Consider the following 23,614-nt stretch of genomic DNA (forward strand, 5'->3'; position numbering starts at 1 on the left):
CCGGGGGTGAGGCTTTGCTGACTATCTGAGTTGAGTTCTCTGGGAATTGTAGTTCCGCGTGCGCGTAGAGCAAAGTAGCGGGACCGCGGAGCCCACCGGGATGTGTAGTTTACAGCCCCAGGCATGAACACGGGGATCCGGATGGTGACTCGCAGTCGGAGCCGCGCGCCCAGGATCGCGGCAGAAGGGTGTGGGGAGGAGCTCACGCCGCGAGAAGCTGCTGCAGGTAGCGCTGCGCCTGGAAGGGTTTTGGAGGAAAGGCGGACGTGGAACTCTAGCTCCAAGCTGAGTTCCCGGGCCGCACGATCTGACCTGAACTCTAGGCGCCGCGTAGTAGGCAGTCGCCCACAAATTCTTGAGTCTCACGTGCCCATGCCCCCACCCTAGCTTCTTCCATGGGGCTGGGACACGCAGGATCTGCAGGGGTCCGTAAAACTGGGTTCTGGACGTGTCCATTCATCCACCCTTGTCGCCAGCGAAAAGTTTCAGTCCACCAGCCTAGCTTGGGACATTTACTTGTTCCAGGCTGATTGTGGGGCACTGCAGCCCGTCCTCAGAACTGCCTCTCGTAGGACCAGGGTGTATGCCAAGAACACACCCAGCCAGAAGTTTTCTCCCCCAGCTGGTCGGTGGTTCTGAAAGAAAACAGGCCCTTAGCAAAAACAGGAAAGGGTATGGCACTCATTGCATTTGTTCTGTAGCCGTTAAGGACCTACTATGCTCCAAGTAGTGGTACTCAGGGAGCAGTTATCAGAGCCCCTGCACAGTTCCAGCTGGGACTTAAGCATAAGTGATTGGAGCAAGAATGTTTATAGACACCAATAGCCCCAGAAGCATTCCGTCATGGAAACCCACTGGGACCCAGGCTGAGACTCGGCAAGAGCCAAGTGCCACCGAAGGAGGACAAGTGTTGGTACTGTAAGGGCAGCAAATGCTTTGCTGTTAGGAGAGTTTGGAACTCATCCTGAGGGCAAAGATTTCTGAAAGTGGAGTAGCACAGTCCGGTTTGGGTGTTATGAGTTTCTCTTAAATGCAGCTCAAAGGACATGGGACAAGGGAAAGGTTGCACCATTCTGGAGGCTGTTACTGGTGTCTTGGTGTGCTAACGGGCACTTTGTCAGACTGTCACGTCATGTTGTGACCAGGGCAGAGCACTTCTACACACACCATGGTAGGTGACGGACAGTTGTGCAAATAAATGGGGGAGAAGTGAATTGGCAGGTAAGCAGCGCCCTTACCCTCCTATAAAGCTCAGGTTCCAAAGACTGGATGGCATTTTTTGCAGAAGAAAGGAAAGGCCGCCAGCCTGTGAAACGTCCACGGAAGACACAGAAACTACATGTGGCCTATGAAGTTTCTAATGGTGAGAAAGGTGAGGATGCTGAGCCCCTCAAAGTGCCAATTTGGGAGCCCCAGAACTGGCAGCAGCAGCTGGCCAACATCCGAATCATGAGAAGCAAGAAGGATGCGCCCGTGGACCAGCTAGGCGTTGAGCACTGCTATGATGCCGGTGCCCCCGCAAAGGTGGGCAGAACCTCCCCCTGCCCAGGGGATTCCTTGTTTTTCCATCTGATCTCTACCCAAAAAAAAAAAAAAACCAGACCAAGACCTGCCAGCTCTCTCAGCTGACACCATCCTCTACAGGCTGCACCTAAGAGGATGTGTTCCTGCTGCCTTAGAGCACTGGACAGCGTGCATCTTCTGTCATTCATTGTGCCCACTGTGCATGCCAGGAGTGCCTGCGACTTGAGGCCTCATGCATAGTGGTGACATTTGGAAACGTTCAGTAATGGGAGACTTACATTGCACTGGTTGCTTAGACTAACCTTAGCTCTAACTGCCTTCTATCCTGGATGGCTCGAGTACTTGTGTCTCTGGGCCTTCTTGTGTATAAAATGATTAGTGTTATCATTGACCAAGCAATGACAGTAACAGTAGTAGCCAATAGTTGTCTAATATAGACTCCGTACTAGGTATGATTCCACGTCACTCATTGGAGCCTCACACTACTCTATAGAGGCAGATAATTAGTCCATGTTAGGTGTGACAAGACAGACCCCACGACCCCAGATGGGTAAGAGGTCCAGGATAACAAGTCAGGGCGGGTAAGGAACTTGACAGGGGTCAGTCACCATCCTGACCTCTGTCGTTGCACAAGCAGGTGCGGAGGTACCAGGTACTCCTGTCGCTGATGCTCTCCAGCCAGACCAAAGACCAGGTGACAGTGGGTGCCATGCAGCGCCTTCGGGCCCGGGGTTTGACTGTGGAAAGCATCCTGCAGACAGATGATGACATGCTGGGCAGGCTCATCTACCCTGTGGGCTTCTGGAGGGTAAGCCTTACCCTTGGCAACAGAGCCAAGAGGGGACACTGGTCCGGAGATGGAGGGCAGGCATTTCTGACTATAGAGGCCTTTCCTGCTTCTGACCTGCCAGGAGCTCCTGGGACTTGCCTGTTTACATCCCTTCATTCCTCTACCCTCCCACCTAGCTGCCTGCCCTTCCCCTTCTCTCCTCTCCCCCCTTCCCCCCCACCCAGGCTCCCTGGAGTGCACTACTCCAAAGAGGCTGCTCCCCTACTCCGCAGAACCCTGGGTGGCGGGTGGATCTGTTGAAAGCGGCTCTGTGGGTGGGGCTGCTTCCCCTTGGCACTGCGTGGGCCACGTCCATCAGATTGGTTTTAAATAGCCCTCTCCACTCAGGCACAGGATGGGAACCACCCAGCTGGTCTGCCAGTTGCTTGGGGGAGCCCCAGGCTCCAGCCTTCCTTCCTGAAGGTCCAGGTGCTACTGAGTCGAGGTCCTAGGGAGGGAAAGCTGAGGCAGGGGACCCAGGCTGGTGGTTCCCACACACGTCACTGGCCCACTTCAGTGGGCGCAAGTTCTAGGCACGTACTGGAGTCCTGCTAGGGCTCCTTCAAGCCTCTCTGCTGCCTTGGCTTTTCACCTGGAGAGGTGGGGCCGATGGGTACCTGTACATGAGGCATGGGCAGGTGATGGACAGCTCTGGGTACCTGTGGGGCCTCCCTGATAAACTATGCCTCACCCCAAGGCTGAGCCACACCATCTTCTTTCAGAACAAGGTGAAGTTCATCAAGCAGACCACCGCCATCCTGCAGCAGCGCTATGAAGGGGACATCCCTGCTACTGTGGCAGAGCTGGTAGCCTTGCCGGGTGTTGGGCCCAAGATGGCACACTTGGCTATGGCTGTGGCCTGGGGGACCACATCAGGCATAGGTGAGTGGTTTGTGCTACAAGGACGGAGAAGTTAACTCTGAGCTTGCTTGCTTCTGTTGGAGTTCCCCAAATTTTTGGTGACTCAAACCAGAGTATCAAAAGGGTATTCTCAGTGCTGAGCAAGCCAGCCTGCTCACAGCTGGGCACTGACGACAAGAACTCACTTTTGCTGTTCCTCTGGCATGCCCGTCTCTGTGAGGGACCTTGGGACTAAAGGTGTGTGCCACCACCGCCCATGCTCCTGCCTCAGCTTCTTAAATCCTGGGATTATAGTCATGCACTGCTGTGCCTAACTCCAGGAAATCTTTCTGAGGTCATGTTTCAGTTTAGAGCTTCTGGTGAGTTAGCCAGACCAAGAGGTACAAGTATGCCCCAGGCAGAAGGAATAGCAGCCATACGGCTGAGTAACGAAGCTGGAAGCTCTAGAACGGGTACGTCGAGGAAGAGGTGGAGGAGGAGGGTGGGTCTTCTGGGATGGGGAAGGAGGGTCATTTCTGGAATCCCTTTTCTGAGTATCATCACCTCGCATTTGGAGCACCTCTGTGTAACTAGGTTGAAGACATATTCCCTGGGGCAGGGACAGAAATACTGCCTTCTCAAAACTTTGCCCAGAGTAGTTCGGGGCTCCTGTGGTCACATAGAAACCAAAATCTTTAGCCGTGACCTCTCTTTGGGCCCCCAACCCCTGACTCCTGCATGTGTCTGGTGGAAGGGCTCCTTCAGCCTGTCTCTAAGCCTGTAGTGTGGTAGTACTACCCAGTGGGTAGAGGGCAACTAGGGGCCCAGGGCTTTGACTGGGACCAGGTGACCAACTGTTGAGACTGGAGAACAGCAAGCCTTAGAAGAGCCTGTCAGGTAGGAAGTGGGTGAGGCCTCCCCACCTCAGTCTCCTCGGCAGCAGCCTTGGTCGACACTTGAGCTTATCTAGACACTGAACTCAGCTGCCTGTGTCCTGGGAGTGCTGTGCTGGGCAGCTCTGTGGGGGAAGGGCCTCTCCGGGGAAATGTGCTTCCAGTGGACAGGGCAGTATCTGAATGCCACCACCCACTTCTCTGGAGTCTGAGGGCCTGGCTACCTTCAGTGAGACCCCAGGGCTGCCTACTCTGGATTCTGAGGGCCTGGCTACCGTCAGTGAGACCCCAGGGCTGCCTCCTAAGGAGGAAAGATGTCCTCTCAACTAAAAAGCTAGGACTGTGGAGATCTGACCCTTGCACCTGGGTGGCCTTAGGTCACACACTTGACCTTTTTGAACTTGAGTTCACAGCCAATGAAGGAGTAATCACACCCTCCGTAACAACACAGATATAGAGGAAGCCCCTCTGGCCACCATAGAAAGAAGGCTCATCCATGATGTGGTCCTGGATTAGGCCTCTGGGGTTCTAAGTAATATGATCACCCCTGTGTTACAGAGAAGGAAACTGAGGCTTAAGGCTTCCATGATGTGACCCCCCTCAGCCTGCACCCCTTTTCCCAGGCAGTTAGCTGGTGTGGGGAGCGGCTAATTGTTGGACACACCTCGGGGAAAGGCAGGGAAGGCACTGCCGTTGGCCCGGTGGCTTGGCAGGTGACCCCAGTGAAGGCATGGGGCTGCACCCCTGCCATGGCCAGCTGTTGGGAGCACGGCTGTCGCCAGCCTGACCCTGCTCTCCACTGTCCGCAGTAGCTTGGTAACAGTAACCTCAGGCTAACCCACTGGACCAGGCTGCCGCCACCCAGGCCAGTGCTCACAGCCGGTGGATAAGCCGGTGGGGGGCTTAGAACCCCGGAAGATGGCAGAGGCGCGAAGCAAGCCCTCCCTGATCCGGCCCCGATTCTTGAGGAGGCTTTGGATCAAGAGTACACACTTTAGGGTTTGGTGGGTTTTGTTTTTCCCAGGATAGGGAGCTGGAGAGTCTTACTCTGTAGCCCAAGCTACCCTTGAACTCAGAGCAGTTCGACCTCCACCTTTCAAGTGCCGGGGTTGTGGATGGGGACCACTATGCCTGCCTCATGCATTGTTTTGTTTTAAAACAGTTTCTGTGTAGCCCTGGCCGTCCTGGAACTCGCTTTGTAGAACAGGCTGCCTTCGAACTCAGAGATCCACCTGCAAGCCTGTAATCCCAGCCCTTGGGAGGCAGAGGCACGTGTATCTTTAAGTTTGAGGCCAGCCTGGTCTACAGAGTGAGTTCCAGGATAGTCAGGGTCCTGAAGAGAGGCTGCCTGCACCCCAGATTGAGGGCTCCGACTCAGCCAGCCATGCAGATGCAGCCCCTTCTCTCAGGCTCCATGGTTCCCATCTTTCCCTACCATCCAGGTAGGAAAGGCCCTGGGCTCCGTCTCCTAGCCACACTTGCCTAGGACTGGAGGTAGGGCTGGGGCACAGTCCAGCTGGCAGAGTGCCCTTCTTCACCCTACCCTGTCTCCAAGCAGCAGTGGACACACATGTACACAGAATCACCAACCGACTGAGGTGGACCAAGAAGGTGACCAAGTCCCCAGAGGAGACACGCAGAGCCTTGGAGGAGTGGTTACCCAGGTACTGTGTAGCCACCCGAGTCTCGGGGAGGGAGCAGTCCTGCCCTCTTAGACACTGACCTGCCCCTTACCCTCACAGGGAGCTGTGGAGTGAGATCAATGGACTGCTGGTGGGCTTCGGCCAACAGATCTGCCTTCCAGTCCATCCTCAATGCCAGGCCTGTCTCAACCAGGCCCTGTGTCCTGCTGCCCAGCACCGCTAAGGGTCATAGGGCTTCCTCCGGCCAGTGTCTGTGAAGTGCCTTTGTGGGGAGGGGTAATAAAGTCTGGGGGTTGTTTGCAGGGTGTGTAATAAAGCTGGGGGGTTATTTACACTTGACTTCTGGCCCAGTTCATTTAGGATTAGGCCAAGAAGCATGTATGTGAATGCAGCGTGTGCAGTGTGTTCACATGTCAGGGGCAGGACTGCCCGGGAGGCTGCGTGGGGACATACTGTATCCTGGGGAGTGCAGGAGGGAGGGAAGAGAGGGGAGTATAAATCCAGGAGGGAGGAAACAGAGCCAGCTGCAGCCAGCTGCTGGGAAGCCTGCAGCATGGGGCGGGGGGTGGGGGGTGGGGGGGTGGGGGGGGTGTCCTTGTGAACTCTCACACTCTGTCCTGCAGCCCCAGCACTTCCCTGAACCTTCTAGCTTCTGAACTTGTGCTCAGCCTGTGCCAGGAACCCACCCCATGTTAACAGGAGAACTCTGGAGACCTAGACTCTGGGCTGCTGGACACAAGGCTGAACAGGACGGGTCTTGGAGAAGTAGGAGGAGATGATGTTGTCATTCCTCACCCCTGCCCCTCAACTGAAGACTCAGAAAAGACACAGGCGCCAGAGTCCAAGGCAATGCCTGTTTAATTTGAGGGTGCGCGCGTGCGCTATGGCTTATGAGGCAGACTGCAGTGCCGATGAGTGAGTGTGGGCGTTGGGAGCACTGAGGGAAGGGCAGAGGGTGGGTGCCAGGTAGGCATAAGGCAGGGGCCAGGCCCAGGAGCCCAGGATCATCTGGGAATGGCTCACACAGACCCACCATCTCCAGGTTCCGGAGCTGCAGAGCAGAATAAGGAGCTGGTCCAGAGGCTTCCCTCTTGGAGTCATGGAACCGCCATCCTCTGGCCCCTCAGAGAGCCTAGGCTTTGCATTCCAGAACCCAGCATGTGGGAGGCAGCACAGGGGTAGCCAGGCAGAGAAGAGAGGCCTGGCGTAGGGACCGTGCCTCGCTAGGGATGCTAGGGATGGGACAGAGTGTAAGCTCCTACACACACAGCCGGCCCTGAGGGCCCCTGGCTGGCTGCTCCCTAGAGTCCCTGGTCTCTGCTCAGGATGGCGCTGCTGACAGGGTGGGTAAGAAAGGGTTTGCAGAGAAAGGTTTGTTTTATTGCAATTATTTAGAGAGTGAGTCCCAAGGGGTTGGGGGAGGGGGCTCCACTATTAACTAGAAACATATGTGGAGCTGGAGACCTTTTAGGAAAAAAAGCAAAAACATGAATTCCTTTCAGTCAGCAGGCCTGAGGCAGAACAGCAAAGGCCCTTGGCAGACCACCATTCATAGCTCCTCCCTCTCTCACTGTTTCTCTGTCTCTCTGTCTGTCTCTGTCTCTCTGTCTGTCTGTCTGTTTTTGTCTCTGTCTCTGTCTCTCTCATCTCTGGGTTTCTCTCTTCCCTCATCTTGCTATGACAGCCGCAGCACCCAGTGGACAAGACAAGGGTTCATGGGGTCATGGGTTGTTTTCTGGGTGGCGTGATACCACCCTCCAGTCTGCTGAGGCTTGGGGAGCTCTGGAAAGGCCCAAGGTCCGTGCAGGAAGAGAGCCTGGGGCCCCGGACAGGCAGAGAGGGGCTCAGAAGTTGCTGAAGATCTCTCGCTTCCGGTTCCAGTCCATCTGTGGTGCCCGCTTGTTGACCCGGGTAGCGCGAGCCTTCTCCTTGGCTTCAGCTGCTGTGGGACTCAGGTGGAGGCCACTCTCCTGGAAGGGGTCTCGCTTCCAGGCACTGCCGTCCTGGGTACAAGTAAAGTGCAAACAGTGAGTCATATCCCTGGCAGCTACCTTCCCAAGGAACTTACCCAGAGGCCACCTCAGGGCCTAGGACAACCAGCCCAAGAGGCTTCTTGGAAATGGTAGTCCCACTGTCCTGGTAGGTATTTCCATAGAGATTAACTCCTAAGCCCTCTGAAACCCCATGTGTGAGCACCACAGCAGAATTACCTCATTGTCCTTCTCTGAGCCTGGCAGGTCACTTCGGGATGAGCACACGGAGCCACCGTTGAGCTAGGAAACCAAGGGTAGGTTGTGGTTCCAGCGTCCCCATCCTGGTGCGCCTAGATCTTCACACTCGCGCACACACACGCACAGGTTCACTTTTGAGCGCGCGCACACACACACACACACACACACACACACACACACACACACGGCACAGCTTCATCTATTCCTTGTTCAGCAGTATCACACTTCTGTCTAGGCCAGGGCATAACGGGCAGCCAGCAGTGAACAGGCGAGCCCGACCTGGCCAGTCATGATGGGCGAGAGCAGCTGTAGCTAGGTGAATGTCACCTGATGTCCAGCCAGGGCCGGTGTCCCAAGAAGGCAAGGACTGAAGACTGCTGGGTAGTCATGACGGAACAAAGCATGGAGAGGCAGTCTAGGACCCCAGGTACCCTCCCAGCCTCAGTGCTGACCCCACACAGGAGCCACAGTGGGTATTTGTTTTGTCTTGAGACAAGGTCTCTCTATGTAGTCCTGGCTGTCCTGGAACTCGCTCTGGAGACCAGGCTGGCCTCAAAACTTAGAGATCCACCTGCCTCTGCCTCCCAAGTGCTAGGATTAATGGTGTATGCCATCATGCCCGGCTAGCACGGTGGGTATTTTTGAGATGACCAGGTCAAATAGGTTTCACAACTGTACATCCTCAAGTGCAGAGATCTCCCCAAGAACCCCTGTCATATCTGGGGACACAGCTAGAGGTACACTATGGTCACTTGGGCCCACCCTCTCACCTGAGCAGAACTGGTCCCGTTTGTGACTGGTGATGGCAGTGGACCTGTGGGGACAGCATGTTAGTGACTGCACTGACCCTACCCTGTGCTCCTAAGGTAGTAGCCTACCTTCTACATGATCCTCAGTGGGTGTGACCCGCAACCTCTTGAAGTGTTCATCAGTCTCAGGATCTACCACCAGCAGCCGGGCCTCATCCTCCCGTGCCTTGATTCTGGCAACAACTTCAGCGTGGCGCAGCCCCTCCACATTCTGCCCGTTCACCTGCCACCACCCACACAGGGTCAGAAAGGCCTGAGGGGCCCAGGCGGCCCGATGCCACCCAGCCAGGTGTGCCATCAAATATTCATCAAAGCCACCACCAGCCGAGGCAGCAAGAGGAATACCAGCTCAAGTTCCCTCTGTCTCCCCTCCTCCTGCAGGGACCCAGGGCCCAGACATGGACACTCAGGGACACACAAATACACAGGGACCCAGGGTACCTCAATGAGCCGGTCCTGGGCACGGAGGCCAGAGTGGGAAGCAGGCGAACCCGGATCCACAGAGCGGATGTATTGACCAGGCCGGGATTTGTCACTATGCAGGTTGAACCCGTAGCCCTGGGGTCCCCTTCGTAAGTGGCAGAGCCGGGGACGCAGCTCTCTTGGGGGCCCATTGACATCCTGCAGACACATAGGAGGTGAGATCAGGCTCTACCCCACAGCCTCCCAGCCCTGTGCTCTCAGGAACCAATCCTAGGTTTCATTGACAAACACGCTATGTGCCCCCTGACTGAGGGGCTTAGTAAAGCTGCCTGTAACACAGCTTTAGCTGTGGAGTGAGTGACAAAGCCTGTCCTCAAACATGTAAACATCTAAGGAGAGAGCTGCTGGCAGGAGCCATGGAAGAATTCATAGGGGTCGCTGTACAGCTCGGGAGACCAGATGGGATAACGGCCCCCATCACAGGACCTGGCAAGACTGTGCCTGTAGGTCTCACCGCCGCCTCCTCCTCCTCCTCCTTCGCCTCCCTTTTGTAGGGCTGGTGCCTTGGAGGCCTGAGCTGCTTTGTTTTCTCTTCAAGGCCTCCAAGAGGCTCCCTGGGCTGTGTGGCAGCTGTTTGCTTTTGAATTCCAACACTACCTGGAACCACTGCCCCCACCCCATGGGCCCAGAAAGAAGAGGCTTCAAGTAGGAAAGATCCAGGGACAGCCCCTCCCAGACTACAATGGTTCCTAGCCCACAACATGGCAGGGCTCATGGTACCCACAGGGAGCCCCCACCACTGCCCCAGGCTGCCTTTCTTTACCTCTGGCATCCTGCAGAAGATCTCGGGGCCAGGAAGCTATGCAGCCAGGGGCCAGCCTTTTGACCCCCAACCCCAGCCAAGGGCCAAGCCAGAGACTGCTGCTGAAAGGCCAGCGGCTGCCGGTGCCCAATTACAAAGGGCCAGTGGCTGGGGTGGGCAGGCAGGTGGCAGCTCAGGTTTCTGGGTGTGTGTACAGGTGACAATGCTGGGGGCATTTCCCTCATCTTCCACGACCACCCCTGCCCCTGCATGTCTGATGGCTGGGGGACCATAGAGCAGGGAGGGTCCTTCAGGTCTCAGGGCAGATCTCTAAATCTCAGGCACCTGTCTTCCCCCAGCCCAGACTACGTCTAACTATTCCAGCTGCCCACTGTACCTCCCTTGTTGGTGTTTTGGCCTCACATTGTAACTCAGGCTATCCTCAAACTCAAAGTGATCTTTTGTTTTAGCTTCTGAGTGCTGGAATTATAGGCATATGTCCCCATGCCTAGCTCCAAACCCTAAATGTGGTATTATCCATGTCCATGGGTAGCAGCCAGATGCAGGAGTAAGTACATCCTTCCATGCAGGGCCACTCCTGGCTTTCGGGTTCTGGGATGTCCCTTCAACATAGATACCCTCTTTTGGTCTGGCCTGTACTCAGGACCCCTTCCTTGACCCCAAAGCCCAGCTGGAGTCTCCTGTTGACCCTTGGTACACAGCCACCATCTGCCCCATCACACCAAGGATTACAGAAGTTAAACTGTCCTCTAGTCCCCCGGGGGCTCAGCTAGACAATGTTGGCTGAATTCAGGGTTGTAAGGCCTCAGAGATCTTCAGAACCCCACTGCACAGATTTGTCAGCTCGAAAGGACACAGCTGAAGGTACAGGGCTTTGGGGCAAGGCCCTGATAGCCCCTAACAGAGGTACCCATCAAAACACAGTCTGGGACAGCCAGAGACTAGTTCACAAGGGAGAGAACTGGAGTAGACAGTGCCAAAACAGTGCAAGGAAATGTGTGACCACTCCTGGCCAAAGTCATGTCCTAGGAGGCAGGGCCACATCATGTGGCCATAGAGACAAGACATCCAAGCTCACACTCATAAACAAGCAGCAAGGACACACACAGCCACCCACACACGCAAGCTTATGTCCATAGCACTCGCCCCGGTGGCCTCTTCCCACGGCCTCTGTGGTAGCCTACAGGGCAGGGTTTCTTGGGGCTCCCAGACGGGAAGCAGGACTTGGCAAGCTATCGTGACCATGGAACTAGGGGCCATTCCTGAGGGGCTGTTCTGGCCAACCCCCAGCCTCAAGCCAGACCAGCCACCTCTCAGCACAGGCTGAAAGATCCCTTTTGCCAACTAGCCTAAACCATCTCTGGCCACAAGCAGTATCCAAGTGGTGCCAGGCCTGGCATAAGGCCCTCAAGTATAAGGACTGCAGCGCACCCTCAAGCCTGTGGGGTAGAGGGGGCCAGCTAGAGCAAGCAAGTGGGGGTAGGGTGCCCCCATGAGCAGTGGGAGGGGTGCATTGCTGGAATTCTTCCTCCCAGCCCTAGCTGTGAGCACACTTCCTGCCTTCTTCAGACAGGCTCTCTGGCTCCCACGGGCTCTGAGACACAGAGCCATAGAGCTGGGCGAGCCCCAGTACCCCTGCTGAGCCTATAGCCAAACAAAGGCTGATATGGGGGAGCCCTAGGAACCAAGCTCTGCCCCCCCACCAGATAATGACTCACCAGCCCCAGCAGAGAAAGGCCCCCATTGTTGCTTGGGGTCCATCTTGCAGGCACAAACATCCCCAAGTTCTCTGTCCCTTCCCAGAGACTGAGCTAAGGCTGGGGTCCTGACAGCCCATCTCTGCCCCAACTCCACCTGACCTGAACAAACCCTCGATGGAAGTTCTGTGGAGGAGCTCCTGAGGCAGGCAGCATGGTATTCCTGGAGCGAGCCATGAGAGGTGGGCTAGGAACGGCAAACAGGAGGTGACCAGCCCGGAGTGGCCTGAGCTCTTCGGCCAGCCAAGACTGCCACCCTACTTATCTACCTCCCACTGTGGCCCAGGTTCCCTGGGGATGGGTGGGGACGTAGGGGCTGACTCACTTGGGGTAGCAGGGTGGTTACCGAACCCCCTCCCCTGTCCGGCGCCCCCCACACCCTGCTGGGTTTCCGTCCCAAGAAAGGAAGGAAGGAAGGAAGCTGCTGGGAGGCCCTGCCCTGCTCCAGGACCCAGGGCAGTGGAGACAGGGAGTCAAGGGAGGGGACCTTGGCTGGAGAACAGAAGACAGTGGATGAGGGGGAGAGAAAAGAGGGCAGAAAGAACCAAGGGGGAGTCCCCAAAGCATGCTGCTATCACTTTGTTCCACACCATCCTGGACCACGAAGCCACCACCTGCAGAGTTACAGCACCCTGACTCAGTCCCCAAGTCCTCCAGGAGGGACGGGCAGGGTAGGACGAAGCGGGTGGAAAGGCATGGTCTATCACTACCTCCCGGTCCCTGGCACTGCTGGCTGCTGGGTCTCTGTTTAGGGGCAGTCCCTGTCATCACTAGAATCAGCTCACTGCAGCTGCAGCCACCCCCAGCCCTGAATGGCCCCGGGCTGAGTCACCACTGACTAGGCTTTCCCGCCTCCAAAGGGAGGGGTAGAGCATATGCGCATTCTCCCCTGTCCCACCTCCCCTAGCCTGCAGGCTGGGACAGAGGACACAAGTTCAGGGAGGCCGAGAAAGCCCTAACCTCCCATGGGGTCACCTAGTGGACACCCCCACCCTGCAGCGCAGAGGCATACCTGTCTGTCCAGCCCCCAGTGCCCCAACCCTCTCAGGCTCCCACACCCAAACTGAGGCAGGCTGTCTTAAGCCTGGTTTGTAGAGGTCCTATGAGGCTCCCCTTTCTCTTCCAGGGGAACACTGTCTCTCAGGCTCCTATACCTCCTTGTCCCTAGATCTGACCCATCTACCATGGGACAGCCCATTGTACCCTTTTGTTCCTCTAAAAATACGCCCAGAGGAAGCCCCCTCCTAGGGCTTCCTGCAGCCCCTCCAAGCCTGAAATAGCAATGACGGGGAAGGACCCACCCACAGCCAAGGGGCCTGGGCCACCCCATCTGCAGATAAGGCCCCAGGGTGGATTTTTCCACAGGAAGGTGAATAGGGCTGTTTGCATCTAAATGAATGGACAGGCAAGGAACAACAGGACTTCTTCCTACGGAGGGGAAAGGGGTGCTTGGAAAAAGGGAAGCTCTTAGTCCTCAGCCAGAGGAAGATGGGCCTGGCCCCATCTTGTTCCCAAAAGATTCCTTCTAAAGACTCCTGATCTTAAACAGCCAGAGGGCAGAATCTAGATCCCAGGACTTGGCACCTGCCCTCAGGTCTCTAAGAAAGAAAAGAATCCCACAGGTTCAAAGCAGACACCTTTGCCCAGGTTGGCCTTACCACTGGGAATGTCATCTCCCAACCTCCAGACAGGTCCTCCGGGGATCAGCACAGGCCCAACCAGCTCAAGGAGGAGACATTTGGGTGAGGTCAAAGGCAAATTTCACCTGACCCTCCAGCAACCCGCAGCCAATGGTTCTCCGAGTTGGATGTGGGGAACCCCTTGGCTCAAATAATAATTAGAAGATGTGAGAGACAATAACACCAGAGCCTCCAAGAAACAGGACAAACAGCCTCGGGCCCTTCCTCCTGCCTGCCCCAGGTTCTGCCTAGGCAGCTACTGAGGAGGTGGAACAGACCTTCCCTTGTTTCTTCCAGGTCTCCTATCTTGGAAGGGGACAAGAGGGAGGTGCTACCTAACAGGGGCCACAGGACAACAGCACACAAGGACTCCCTAGGGAGGGGAATCAAGGGAAGGACTCATCCCAGAAGCTCCTTAGGAGGAGACACATGCAGCCACCTGGATACCAGTCCCTGTCCCTGTTCCCATTTCCCTGGAACCCTCCACCCCACTGCAGCAGGATCTAATCCACCCAAGGCCTTCAGAGCAAATCGGATGGCTTAGACAGAGACATGGACAGAGCCCAGGACCACAGATATCTAACCGACACTCTGTCCTTTCGTGTGCCAGCAGCTCCTCCCAAGGCTCCTCAGCCACTGGAATCTGAAGTAGAGGGAACAAAGACAGAAGAGTAGCCACAAGTGGCCAGCAAGGGCATAGAGTGTGACCGACTGCAGTAGGGAAAGAGTCCCGCGAAGAAATGGAGGCTAGAGACTTGATCGAAGCGAAGATTATTGTTAGAGGCAGTGATGGGAGTTCTGGAAAAGGCTCACTGTCCCCACAGACATAGCCCACCTTACCTTCTGGCCAGTGTCCGAGCCAAGGCTGCCCGAGCATGCCCAGTCGTGCTTTGGCTCCCAGGGGTGGTGGGCTGGTGGAAGCCCTCGGTGGGCCATCTCCTCAGTGCAGGTCAGTTGTCGCCTGCAGAGCTCCTCATCTGTCTCCTTGTCCACCACAAGCAGCTGAGTCTGCCCCTCCACAGCCTTGATCCTCTGCACCACCTGGAATGGGTGGGTAGCAGGACCGGGTCAGCAGCCAACACCCTGGGCAGCACATGGATAGGGCACCACTTGGAAAGGACACCACTCCCGGCTAGGCACGGCTCACAGACAGCAGGCAGGAGTTGGCCTGCCTACCGGGAGTGGGCAGCTGAACTGAGAGGCCTGTGGGCTCCACCCCCCACCCCCAGGTTCCAGTAGCTCCCTCCCTCTTCTCCTCGGAGCTACAGCCCAGGCTGCTAGTACTTCAGGATCCTCTTGCGGCCTTTCACTCAGCTCAGGTAAGGACAGGAAGGAGCAGCCAGGAGCAGCCAGATGGGAGAGGCAGAAACTGTTCAGGTGAGCTTCAGGATTTCAGTCTAGTCTATGCATGTGTGTGTGCATACTTACCTGTATGTATGCACGTGTGTGTGTGCTTTTGTGTGTGTGTGTGTCTGTATGTCTGTCTATTTTAAAATCTGTCTTTTGGTATAGATGTAGGAGAGAGCAACTCAGTTGGCCCCAATGTGAGTATTTGGGTCTATTTCTTTCTCTGAGATGCAATGTGAATCTAATACCCAGCAAGATCTAGAACTCCACTTTGCCTCCAGACCGAGACCAGAAACCCATTCCTGCTGGACCTGCAAAGAGGTGAAGACCTAGGGATTCTACCTAAGATGCTCAGATATATCGGGTAAGCAGGATTCCACTCCAGCGGGTAAGGCGAACAGTAGCAGGTACAGCAGTGAACAGGTGTGGCTTTACAGCCATCTGTGTGTCTGGATGGGTGTCTGTGAAGTGGAGAGCATGTGGGCCACTATGGATCATGCAGGATGTTAGTATGAGTTCAAAGGGAGACATGCCCACCGGACATCTGAAGGGCAGGAAGCGTTAACAAGTGCACCCCCACGGCCTGGGGGTGAAGAGACAGGATCCCCACCATTACTTCACTTAGTACATGCTGTCACAGACAGGAAGGTCCGACCCAAGGCCATCTTCTCCTGGCCCCTCAGTGATCATCCTCTCTCCCCATGACCAACAGAGCAGAAGGATCCCAGCACCCAAAGCTTTCTGGCATGGCAACCCAGCCAGTCACCCACTATCTCTCAGTAAAACGGGAGTCATGGTTTTACTTCCTATCTTCCCGAGCAGTAGAGGGTTCTAATGTGGCTCTCTGCGAAACTCTTTGGAGACTAGCACCCTAGAAACCCGGGATAAACAGGTGGATTCCAGCAACTGCTCAAGGCAGATGGCACGAACTCTGCTGGGCTCTCCCTTGCCTGTGGGCCAACCTTTGGGCTCCACTCCCAACCTCTTCAGCAGCACACAACCAAATCCAGTGGTCATTGTAGGTAGAAAGCAGACCCCTAGAGGACACAGGAATTCAACTTGTGGCCCAGCCAAGAATCACCCTGCTTTCTCCAGGCTCCAGGACTGACCACATGGGTAGGTCATGGACATGCTCGGTACTGGAGATCCAGAACAGAAACAGTGGAGGGACGCTGGACTCTAGCCAAGGTCTGAGGTGTGTCTACCCCTCGGTGGGATACAGACACCCCAGGGGTAGAACCTGCCTAGAGAACAGCCTTCCTCTAGCTGCAGGAGGCAAGAGCTGGACAGTGACCTCTACAGGGCCATGCAGCCTCTCAGGAGGAGGCTGTTTCTGAAACCAAAGAATATGCTGCCACTAGAGCTGACTCCTCCAGACCCAGACATACCGGCCCACGAGAAGTACACTAGTATAACCAGGCACTCAGGGACACACACACTCACACACACACACACACACACAGCTGGCACACATGCTTGATGTGTCCACACAACCCTAGACACACGTTCCAGCACTGACACAATCATGCTTTCACCCTCTCCTGAAACAGTTGGGTAGTGTGTTCATATGGATGACCCCAGAGAGACCTGCAAGCAAACACACACACACACACACACACACTGACAGAAAAGCATCTGTACCACAAGGCCACAAGGTGCCTTAGCCACCTCCTCCCCCTCCATGGCACACAGAGGCCAAAACTAGCAGAAGCAGCCAGGGCCCTGGCCAGAGTAGCCGCAGTGCGGCCCCTCCCTACCAGGATGTCCTCCCTCCCCCGCTAGTGCAGGACTGAGCTTCCTCACCAGGAGGCCAGCTGGCCGGCCACGTCCCACACCTCGACACCGAGCCCAAGCAGGCCCCTGCGCGACCCTTGCCGGGTCCCACCATACGGCACGCAGAAGCGGGGGGCCGTTGGCATCTTGGCCAGCGCTGTAGGGACGCGCCCCCAGGAGGGAGCCGGGGGGCGGGGCGCAGCGCAGGGACCCACCTGGTGATGCGTCTCGCCCTCTACGTTGACGCCGTTGACCTCGACCAGGCGGTCCCCGGCGCGCAGCGCCGCCGCCTCGGCTGGGGAGCCTGGCTCCACGCGCCGGATGAACTGGCCACGGCGGCCCTTCTCGCCATGCAGGTGGAAGCCGTAGCCTTGCTCGCCGCGCACCAGGCGACACAGGCGGGGCCGCAGCGACTCCGGCGCGGCCATGGCACCCGCTGCCCCCTGGCTGGCCGCGACTGGCCACGGCTCACACCACCCGCGGGCTGGAGCGCGGAGGTGGCGGAGGCGCGGGCGGGAGAGCAGGCAGCGGCCTCGGTGGCTCCCGCTCAGCTCGCGTCGCCTCGGGCTCCGGCTTCGGCTCTGGCCCTGGCCCCTGCTCCTGCTGCAGCGCCGCCCCCGCGCCCGCCCCTTCCCCGCCCTCCCGGCTGCCCCCGCCCTAGCCCAAGCCCCGCTAGCTAGGCCCCTGCCTCGGCGCCCAGAAACCCTGGAGGACCATGGAGTGAGGATTGCATGGTCAGGCAACTCCGGAGTCCCTGGAACTCCTATCTCATCCCATTTTGACCACCCTCCGTAGCACCAGTTCCTTCTGTTCCAGGAACCACTCTTTTAGACACCTGCATACCCTACACTCAAGAGGTTCCTGAAATGGGGAGCTTAGAGAAAGGGTCCAGTGTGAGACACCCTGCACAGAGACCAGAGGGGAAGAGCAGGGGCCGCTGCGCTCCTTCCTCAGAATGCACCCTCTACCCACCAGACCTGCTCTGCCTGCTCCTTCTTTGCCCTCTGAATCTAGATCCCCGAAGTTGTCCTGGTCCAACCCAGAGTGCAACAGGCAAAAATACGAATTTAAAGAGACATGACAGTAACCTAGGTCCTTAGAGCCAGTGACTAGGTGACCCCTTCCCCTTCCCAGGAAGTGTTTGTCCACTAAACATCCTGTCCCCACATTCCCTGCTTTTCGGGTACGTGAGTTTATCTGGCAGAGATGGGAGGGTATTTGCTGCCTTCCTCTTGACCTGGTATGAACTGTGTTGAGGACAGACTTCGGCCCCTGAGCTCTAGGTGGTGATCAGCTGTCCCATATTAAGCCCCTGTAGATCCCCCATCCCCTGTCCCCATACACTCTTACTTTCACAATTGCGTAAGTTCTCACTTACCCCTGCGGGACAATTATCCCTCAGAGAATCACTTCCGCATTCTTGTATAGTTTCCCCAGAACAACCCTAGAGGAAACAGGCCATTTTACAGACCAGGAAACTGAGGCCTGGAGAAGGGAGGTCCTGCACCTCTGTTGGGGCCTAGTATTGTGAGACAGCACCTTGACCTTGAAGTATCTTCTCCCTTACCTGCGGCAGCTGGGATCCAGTCTGCCTCTCCCCACCCACTGCTCCTCACTTACCTGGTCCCCCTGGGTCAGGAATAGCCAGTTCAGACAATTCCCCATGTGGATAGGAGATGCAGCCCTATGTCAGTGTTCTCCTGTCCCTCTCCTCTCTCCAGAGCCCTTAGCTCCGGCTCTCCTCCACCCAAGCACCAGGACCCGCCTCTGAGCAGCATCCTAGGCAGCAGCCCCTTGGGTACCCACACCCTAGTGGCTGCCCCTGAAAGGCACTTAGGCTGAGGATGCTCTGTTGCTCCCTGCCCCCAAGCCTCTCTGCAGATTCCAGCTGATGCTGCCATAGGCTCTGGCCGGCTGGCTATCTCCATCTGTCTGCCTGTCTATCCAGAGTTTGCCCAGGATTGGTCTCTCTGGGCCCAGCCTAATGCTGTTACCCATGGAGATTGTTAGATAATGTGTATAAGCAGTGTGCTCGCTGTATATCCCACCTGTGTGGAACTTGGAAGTTGTCTCCCAACAACCAGGAACACCCAGACTTACCAACTGCAGCTTTGTGGTCACACTGAGGAGGTTGGCAAGATGGGAGCTGTCCAGGCCATAAGTTGAGGAAGGTCAGGGACTTCTCACCTCAACCTTGGGCCCTCACTGGCTTTCTGGCATCAAGGACTTGGCCCATGAATAAAAATGGGATGAGAATAAAATCAGACCAGGAACATGTGATCACAGAGGGGCCAGGAACCAAGATGCCACGGCACTGCCGTCACAGAGTAGTAGCAAAGGCGTTCCCAAAGCAAAAGGCTGAAAAGTACCAAGGAAGGTGACAGTGACCAGGCAGCATCTTTGGCGTTGGCTTGAGCCACTCAAGGAAGCCTAGGCCAGCAGTGGGGGGGCAACAAGGGAAAGGCGGCCAGAGGCAGCGCCTCTGTAATCCCACCACTTGGGAGGCTGAGGCAAGGGGATGACAAGTCTATAGCCAGCCTGGATATCATGTGTCAAGAACAAGAACAAAGAATGTGGCTGGCTAGATGGCTCAGTCTTTGAGAGGACCAGGGTTTGATTCCAGTACCCACGTGGCAGTTTACAACCATCTATAATGGGATTCAGTGCCTTCCTCTGGTGTGCAGACATATATGCAGACAAAGCCCTATATACATCAAATACATAAACAAATAAATCCCACACACACAGGGTTTCTCTGTGTAGCCCTGGCTGTCCTAGAACCATCAGGTCCAGCTCCAGCACACACCTTTAATCCCAGCACTTGGGAGGTAGAGGAAGTCAGATCTCTGAGTTCAAGGCCAGCCTGGTATACAGAGCAAGTTCTAGGACAGCCAGGGCTACACCGAGAAATCTTGTCTTGGGGGAAAAAAAAAAGATGTGTGCCACCAACACCTGGCAACAAATTATATATATTTTGGTTTTTTGAGACAGTGTTTCTCTGTGTAGCCCTAGATGTCTGGAACTAGCTCTGTAGACCAGACTGATCTGGAACTCACAGAGATCCACCTGTCTCTGCCTCCTGAGTGCTAGGATTAAAGATATGTGCCACCACCACCTGACAACAAATAAATCTTTTTAAAAAATAAACAAACTGCCGGGCGGTAGTGGTGCACGCCTTTAATCTCAGCACTTGCGAGGCAGAGGCAGGCGGATCTCTGTGAGTTCGAGGCCAGCCTGGGCTACCAAGTGAGTTCCAGGACAGGCTCCAAAGCTACACAGAGAAACCCTGTCTCAAAAAACCAAAAAAAAAAAAAAAAAAGTTTTGAAAGCCATCATTTAAGAAAAATGGGACTTTAGGGTTAGAAAGATGTCTCAGCAGTTAAAGAGCCCTTGGAGCATTTATGGATCTTGCAAGGGACCTGGGTTTGACTTCCAGGACTCACATGTCAACTCACACCATTCATAATTCCAGTTCTAGGGGGTCCCACACCCTCCTGGCACCAGGCATGCAAGTGGAATACATATATGTATGCAGGCCAAACACTCACATACGAAAAGAAATAATTCTTAAAAAAAAAATTTTTAAAGACTTTCTTTCCTTTTTTTTTTTTTTGTTTTTTTTTTGTTTTTTCAAGACAGGGTTTCTTTGTGTAGCTTTGGAGCCTGTCCTGGATCTCACTTTGTAGACCAGGCTGGACTCGAACTCACAAAGATTCGCCTGGCTCTTCCTCCTGAGTGCCGGGATTAACAGCGTGTGCCACCACCGCCGGGTTTAAAGACTTTAAACTCAGACTAATGGAAGCTGAGGTACTGAGGTAGGATTGCCATGGGTTAGAGGTCAGACTAAGCTACAGGAAGACCCTGTCTCAAAAACTTAAACACAGGGGGTTGAGCACTGGCTGTTCTTGCAGAGGTCCTGAGTTTAATTCCCAGCAACCACATGGTGGCTCACAACCCTCTGTAATGAGATCTGGTGCCCTCTTCTGGCATGCAGGTGGACATACAGGCAGAATACTGTATACATACATGATGGATAGATAGATAGACAGACAGACAGAGAGACCTAAACACACACACACACACACACACACACACACACACACACACACACACACACACAGGGTTGAGAGTGTAGCTCGGCTGGAAAAGTGCTTGCTTAGCATGGAGGAAGCCCTAAAGTTGGATCTCTACCATTCCATAAACCTGTCATATGTGCTTGTTGTAATCTGAACACTTGGGAGGTAAAGTCAGGAGGATGAGAAGTTCAAGATCATCTTCAACTACATAGTGACTTTGAGGACAGCCTGGGCTACATGAGAATCTGACTCAAGAAAAAAAAAAAACAGGGGCTGAAGAGATGGCTCAGTGTTGCAGAGGACCTGGATTTGGTTCCCAGCACCTACATGTCTGTAAACTCCAGCTCTAGGGGAATTCAACGCCCTCTCCTGGCCTTTGCACCCCCCACACAGACACATATGCATAATTAAAATACACATACCCCACAAATCAAACTGGACAAGAAAACACCTATTTAAACAACAAAATAGAACCTGGTGTAGTGGCTCACGCCTTTAATCCCAGCACTAGGAAAGCAGAGGCAGTTGGAGCTCTGTGAGTTCCAGGCCAGTCAGGACTACATAGTGAGACCCTGTCTCAAAATGAAAACAGCCAGGACAGAGCAAGGGGAATTATTTTTCAAGGGAGAGCAGGAATGAGTGTCAGGCATATTGGAAGAGTGGAGGCCTGGTGTGGTGGAGGTGGGGGTGATCCAAGTCTCTAAGATCACTCCTCCTAGATCTGCTTCTCTAATCCTCCCAGAGGCTTTAGGCAGACAGGACACCCCCACAGACCTGAGTGGCAGGTAGAGTAGCCAGTAGAAACAGACCAACAAGGCATGAAGGTCTGTCTGGCCATGGTGTTCCGGCCTCAGAGAATGGTATAGGATGGTGGCCAATGAAGCCATAAGAGTCCAGCAGACTTTATTTTTCTAGTTTTTTGTTTTTTTTCTAGACAGGGTTTTCCTGTGTCGTCTTGGCTGTCCTGGACCTTGCTCTGTAGACCAGGCTGGCCTCGAACTCACTCAGCCTCCAGAGTGCTGGGATTAAATGCGTGCACCACCACTGCCTGGCGTTTTTCATCCCTTAAGGATGGAGAGACGGAGCCCTTCCAAGAAGATCATCAGAAGCTTTGAGAATGTCACCCACTCGGCTACACTCTATCCTACAGCTTACTATCCAAGTGGGTCACCTGTGTGACAAAGAGCTGGCCTATCCGACCTCCCAACCCTCCCCTCTTTTGGATTATCTAAGTGTAACCTAGACTGGGCTGCCCTACAACCCTGGTGGGACAAAGGGTCTTTCACTAAACATTGAAAAATGTATATGCATCTCTCTTGAAAGAGCCAAAGCTGAGTGTGGGCGGGGCCTGGGAAATGCTGTCCCTGGGGAGGAGCCATTATCCCGACACTGGGAAGAGGCTGGGAACGTCCTGGCAAAGCGCTCCTACCCTAATGGGCAGTAATGGCCCTGCACGCATCTACCAGGTCTCGCTAAGGCCTTCTCCCTTGGACTACATGGCGCCTCTCTTCGGAACCCCAAATTGGAGCAGGCGAGATCAGCGTAACGAAAGGAGAAAGAACAGAAATCCAGAGAAAATGAGACAGGGCAGGAAGAGAAAGAGTGGAAAAGAAGGACAGGAAACTGGCCACCTTCAAGGATTCCGAGACCTCGCCCCGCCCCCTTCCCCGCTTGCGCCCGCCCTTGGCTGTGGACCGCCAACAGCAGTTGCTTAGCGCCACCTGGTGGAAATGAAAGCGATTGCGCCATCGCGGGGAAGAACGGGATCGGGATAGGGGGTGGGCAGGGGGTGGGCAGGGGGGTGAGGAGGCAGAAAAGCCCACCTCAGCCCTCACTTCCCTGATTTAGACCAATTCCAATTCTGCGGAGTTGGAATTTGGTTGAGACCCTGGGGCTGGTTACACCATCCAAGCATAGGAACGCGAGCCTTGGACAGTAACAGGCAGAGAAGCCTGGCCTCTAATAGGCCTCAGCTAGCTTTGCCCTTCACCCTGGACCTGGCACCTACTTTTCTAGAATGGGATAGCTCTAGGTAACCTAATCAAGTGCCCCAGCCCTTGTGACCAAACATTTGCTAACTACTTGGCGTTCGGCACCAGTACTGGCAAGCACTGAGTAAACATTGCTGAGACCCAAGGAAACAGAGGTTTGTGTACCTTGGCCTAAGCATGCGAGGCTCAGAGCTAGAGAAGCCACCAAAGAAGCCTGAAGCCCTGAAGAGTCTTGTAGTGTACACCCGAGGCTGCTCTGGAATCTGCTCATGGATCTTACAAGCTTCAGTAGGCGTTAAGGAGGACAGGAAATAAGTGTAGCTGAGTATACGGCGTGAGGGCATTAAATTTATCCCATGGGCAGTGGAAAGCCCATGGAGTATTGTGTATCCAGGGATGACAAGGTCAGGTCACTGATGTCTTGGAAGGTTAAATTTGTTGAGGATCACAGTCAAAACTGGGGGAAACTGGGTCAGATGTGATGGCACACACCTTTAGTCCCAGCACTCAGGAGGCAGAGACAGGAGGATCTCTGTGAGTTTGCGGCCAGCCTGGTCTACAGAGTGAGGTCCAGGACAGTCAAGGCTACACAGAGAAACCCTGTCTCAAGAAAAGAAAAAAAAAAGTAGTTTTACTTGAGGAGTTGGTAACTTCCCGTTCTCCTGGAGAACTGGATACCAAGGTAAATGAATTTAGGGCTCCACAAGAATTAGGATAAGGCAGTATTCCTGGGCCAGCAAAAAGGCAGTTGCTACCAAAGCTGATAACCTGAGTTTGATCCCTGGGACTTACATGGAAGAAAAAGGGGACCATCTCCAGCAAGTTTGTCCTCTGACACCCACACGCCGGCCTTGGGAGATGTAGCCACACAAATGAGTGAACAGATAGGATAAATGTCAAAAAACATTCAAAGACTGGTGATATACCTCAGTGGGTGCCCAGTCTGATGATCTAAATTTGTTCCCTGGGACCCGCA

The 23,614-nt window shown here is 54.9% G+C and overlaps 2 protein-coding genes across 3 annotated transcripts; one reads left to right on the forward strand and one right to left on the reverse strand.

Moving 5' to 3' along the window:
- Nucleotides 1-11: 11 nt before the first annotated feature.
- Nucleotides 12-6,068, forward strand: Nthl1 (nth like DNA glycosylase 1). Its single transcript, XM_059270210.1, has 6 exons — nucleotides 12-226; nucleotides 1,286-1,524; nucleotides 2,162-2,332; nucleotides 3,076-3,235; nucleotides 5,645-5,750; nucleotides 5,829-6,068. Exons 1-6 carry the CDS (start codon nucleotides 124-126, stop codon nucleotides 5,950-5,952), a joined length of 903 nt encoding a protein of 300 aa, XP_059126193.1. The 5' UTR covers nucleotides 12-123; the 3' UTR covers nucleotides 5,953-6,068.
- Nucleotides 6,069-7,345: 1,277 nt separating this feature from the next.
- On the reverse strand, nucleotides 7,346-17,028 carry Nherf2 (NHERF family PDZ scaffold protein 2). Of its 2 annotated transcripts, XM_059270211.1 has the most exons (7): nucleotides 16,787-17,028; nucleotides 14,292-14,492; nucleotides 9,211-9,390; nucleotides 8,839-8,992; nucleotides 8,731-8,774; nucleotides 7,940-8,002; nucleotides 7,346-7,732 (listed from the first exon to the last, which is right to left on the reverse strand). In XM_059270211.1, exons 1-7 carry the CDS (start codon nucleotides 16,997-16,999, stop codon nucleotides 7,574-7,576), a joined length of 1,014 nt encoding a protein of 337 aa, XP_059126194.1. In that variant the 5' UTR covers nucleotides 17,000-17,028; the 3' UTR covers nucleotides 7,346-7,573. The 2 variants fall into 2 exon arrangements, with proteins under 2 accessions (XP_059126194.1, XP_059126195.1); XM_059270212.1 differs by lacking the exons at nucleotides 14,292-14,492; nucleotides 16,787-17,028 and adding an exon at nucleotides 11,875-12,139.
- Nucleotides 17,029-23,614: the final 6,586 nt, after the last annotated feature.

This window comes from Peromyscus eremicus, chromosome 8a, assembly GCF_949786415.1.
Source record: "Peromyscus eremicus chromosome 8a, PerEre_H2_v1, whole genome shotgun sequence".
Classification (NCBI taxonomy): domain Eukaryota; kingdom Metazoa; phylum Chordata; class Mammalia; order Rodentia; family Cricetidae; genus Peromyscus; species Peromyscus eremicus.

Bases quoted from the DNA above. Each gene is read 5' to 3' on its own strand.
- Nthl1 (XM_059270210.1), top strand. From the start codon at position 124: ATGAACACGGGGATCCGGATGGTGACTCGCAGTCGGAGCCGCGCGCCC. The intron at 2,333-3,075 runs GTAAGCCTTACC...ATCTTCTTTCAG, and splicing joins ACCCTGTGGGCTTCTGGAGG to AACAAGGTGAAGTTCATCAA. The intron at 3,236-5,644 runs GTGAGTGGTTTG...GTCTCCAAGCAG, and splicing joins GGGGACCACATCAGGCATAG to CAGTGGACACACATGTACAC.
- Nherf2 (XM_059270211.1), bottom strand. From the start codon at position 16,999: ATGGCCGCGCCGGAGTCGCTGCGGCCCCGCCTGTGTCGCCTGGTGCGC. The intron at 9,391-14,291 runs GTAAGGTGGGCT...ATGTGTCTGCAG, and splicing joins GCTCGGACACTGGCCAGAAG to GATGTCAATGGGCCCCCAAG. The intron at 8,003-8,730 runs GTGAGAGGGTGG...TTGGTTTCCTAG, and splicing joins ACGGGACCAGTTCTGCTCAG to CTCAACGGTGGCTCCGTGTG.